At 48.8% G+C, this 2,588-nt stretch overlaps 1 protein-coding gene across 5 annotated transcripts in view; it reads right to left on the bottom strand.

The window, feature by feature from the left end:
- Nucleotides 1-157: 157 nt before the first annotated feature.
- Nucleotides 158-2,588, bottom strand: part of RECQL5 (RecQ like helicase 5) — a 38,016-nt gene continuing 35,585 nt past the window's right edge. For 4 of the 5 annotated variants that reach the window (XM_039715835.1, XM_039715834.1, XM_039715837.1 and 1 more), the window contains exons 18-20: nt 1,938-2,189; nt 1,424-1,496; nt 158-1,346 (exon numbers count right to left, since the gene is read on the bottom strand). In XM_039715835.1, coding sequence (XP_039571769.1) covers nt 1,225-1,346; nt 1,424-1,496; nt 1,938-2,189 — 447 coding nt within the window. In that variant the 3' untranslated portion in view covers nt 158-1,224. The remainder of the gene's footprint in view (nt 1,347-1,423; nt 1,497-1,937; nt 2,190-2,588) is intronic. The other variant, XM_039715839.1, reaches the window with a different exon arrangement.

Below are 2,588 nucleotides of genomic sequence, written 5' to 3'. Positions count from 1 at the left end.
CAAGCTCTGATGCACAGTTAGACTTTTGCTGGTGAGCTGATGCCAGTGGAACTACAGCATCTTCCCCAGCAGGTGCTTCTCTTGGAGTGCTGCTTAATGTACCTCTGACCAGTCTGTGTGACTGAGTGGTAAGAAAAAGCTTCCAGGAACAATCCACAGCAGTTGTAACATTGCTTTATTGTCAGTCCTGCATGTACCCTTCAGAACATTAAAAAAAATACATCTGTGCAATGCAGTGATCCAAAGCCCTGGGCAGCCTCTGGGGCTGCCCGTTCCTCTGGTAGCACTAGAGCCTGAGGCCACCAGCCCCTGTAGGTGTGGAATAGAGGCAGAAATCAACAAAAATCCAACAGGAAGGCCTTGTGCCAGGGAATCAGGATCAGGTTCCACATAAACATAGCAGCAGAGGTACCACAGTGTCAGTTTGAGGGTCACAGCAGCACTGTACCCAGCTGTATTAGCAGCACTGCCCCCTGCACTGCACACTTTTGGTGAGGCACAGGGAGCAAATATGGCTTTAGGGATTACAAGCAAAGGCTGGAAGTGTTGCAGGGGTTAATACTGAAAGAGTATCACCACTTAAATTAAAGGGCAGACAGAACCGGACAAAGTTAAAGAAGTTCACATTAAAAGAAAAAGAATCTGAGTTTCTCCTTTAGAAAGCAAGCACTGCCTCCATGGTAATTACAAAATGCTCCTCCCCTGCCCTTCAAACAAAAATATTCCATCCAGGAACTCAAACACTGAGTTTGTCTCTAGCAGCCCTGAGCAAAGCATGAGAACTTGCAGCATATTGGTGACACTGAAATAAGAAATGGCGAGAGGGGGAGCAAGGGGAGGAGCCATTTAGAAAGCAAAGTGCCATCCCAAAGCAGAGTTCCAGCTGGAAAGTCTGAGCCCTGCCCAGACTGCTGCAGGTAGTAGAGGTTGGAGACAGTGCAGAACATCCAAGGCAGCAGCTCCTAACAAACCCAGCAGGTACAACTTCAAACCTCTTGGTCCTTGAGGGTTTCAGCACCCCACTTATTGGGGCAACTCACCATGAGTTCACAAAAACTGGTTCCCTTGAATGTGTGTCACTAAGGACAGAAGTGAGCAAAAATGCAGTGGGGAAAAGAAAAATAAATCTCATTTCTGCAGTCTCATAAGACCCTCTGTGGCTGGGTTCTTCCACATCCCCTGGTGGTGCTGCTGCAGGAAGGAAGAGCCAGCAAGCAGCAGGGATCAGCTCTCCAAGAGCTGCAGCTCCTCCCAGTCTGCCTCACTCTCACACCTGAGCCTTGTTTTGAAAAACTCCTTGATGAGTCTCTGTGCTTCCTCCTTCACTGCAAGAGAGGAAACACCATCTTTTGAGTTGATACTTAAGACATCTGCCCCTCTACAGCCATGAACCAATGTGGCACTGCAATAACCCCAGACACACCTGTCTTGCGGGCAGGGCTCTGCTCCTGGGTCAGTAGGTGAGACAGGTGCCTGGCAAAGCCCTTGAAGAGATCCTGCAGCATTGGGGAAGAGCAGAAAGCAGACACCAGTCACCTCAGCAGTCTGTTTCCATGTTTGTCTCACCCTCAGCACAGACTGGCTGTAGCACAAACCACTCCTAGACTGAACACACACAGCTGGCCCTGCAGTGCTGGAGAAGCCCAGGCACACACATCCTGAACCTGAGCTGTTCCTGCTCCACAGGTGGGAGTTAAAAACGTGCCAGGGTTTAATGTGAAAATATGAACAATCATAAGCAAGTGTGGAACCAACATACACCAACCCTTTTGTGGGAGAGGTGAGTTGCTGCACCTGGAGTCACTGGAACAGCACATATCAGAACATAACTTGGAAACAAAAGGTGGGATCCAGATCATCTCTGCTTTCGCAGAGCACCAGGTCCCTAGAGAGATGAATTTTCCTTCTGCTACAGAGGGCCTTGAGCTATACTCTACCTTGGAAGCAAATTTGCCCCCCTTGTAGAACGGGGTCAAATACTTGACAACGATGTCTGCAGTCTCTTTGAGGGACATGCCTTTGGTCACTGGCTGTATGGTCCTGCTGCTTCCTTCTTTATCACACTGTTCTAAGTTTGAGTCAAAAGTCACCTTCTTCTTTGTTGAACCAACACTTTTGCCCTCTGGCTGGGTCAGAATTGAAGATTTTGCTGCTGTCCGGAGCCGCTTTTTTGCAGGACTTTCCATATCCTGGAGAGGGGACAGAAGAAAACCAAACCTACCAATTCCTGTGACAGCACTGTCCTTCCAAGCAGCCACCACCTTCCAAGAACACAAATCTTTGCAGCATCCTGCAGCCCCAGTAGGAATCTCTGTAACTCCTTTTAAAGAGTACCACATTTACAACTACCCTGTGCTCATATTGGGGCAGCTAATTGCTACACCCTATCCTACAGAGGAAAACTGACTGGAAAAGATTTCTCAGGATGTCTGCTGAGAACAGGATACATCCCTCAGCCACATCAGGAGAGCCACACTCCTGCTGGGTTTGAAAGAGAAAGGAGACTGCAGTGTTGCAGAGACAGCCGCCAGGCAGTCTCAGCTGCCAAATGCAGAAGCAGAAAATTAATGGCAAGGCAGGCTGTGAGC

This window comes from Passer montanus, unplaced genomic scaffold (genome assembly GCF_014805655.1).
Source record: "Passer montanus isolate IOZ18808 unplaced genomic scaffold, ASM1480565v1 scaffold35, whole genome shotgun sequence".
Taxonomy (NCBI): domain Eukaryota; kingdom Metazoa; phylum Chordata; class Aves; order Passeriformes; family Passeridae; genus Passer; species Passer montanus.
The sequence above is the reverse complement of the archived record's forward strand: the minus strand, read 5'-3'. Positions and strand labels throughout refer to the sequence as shown.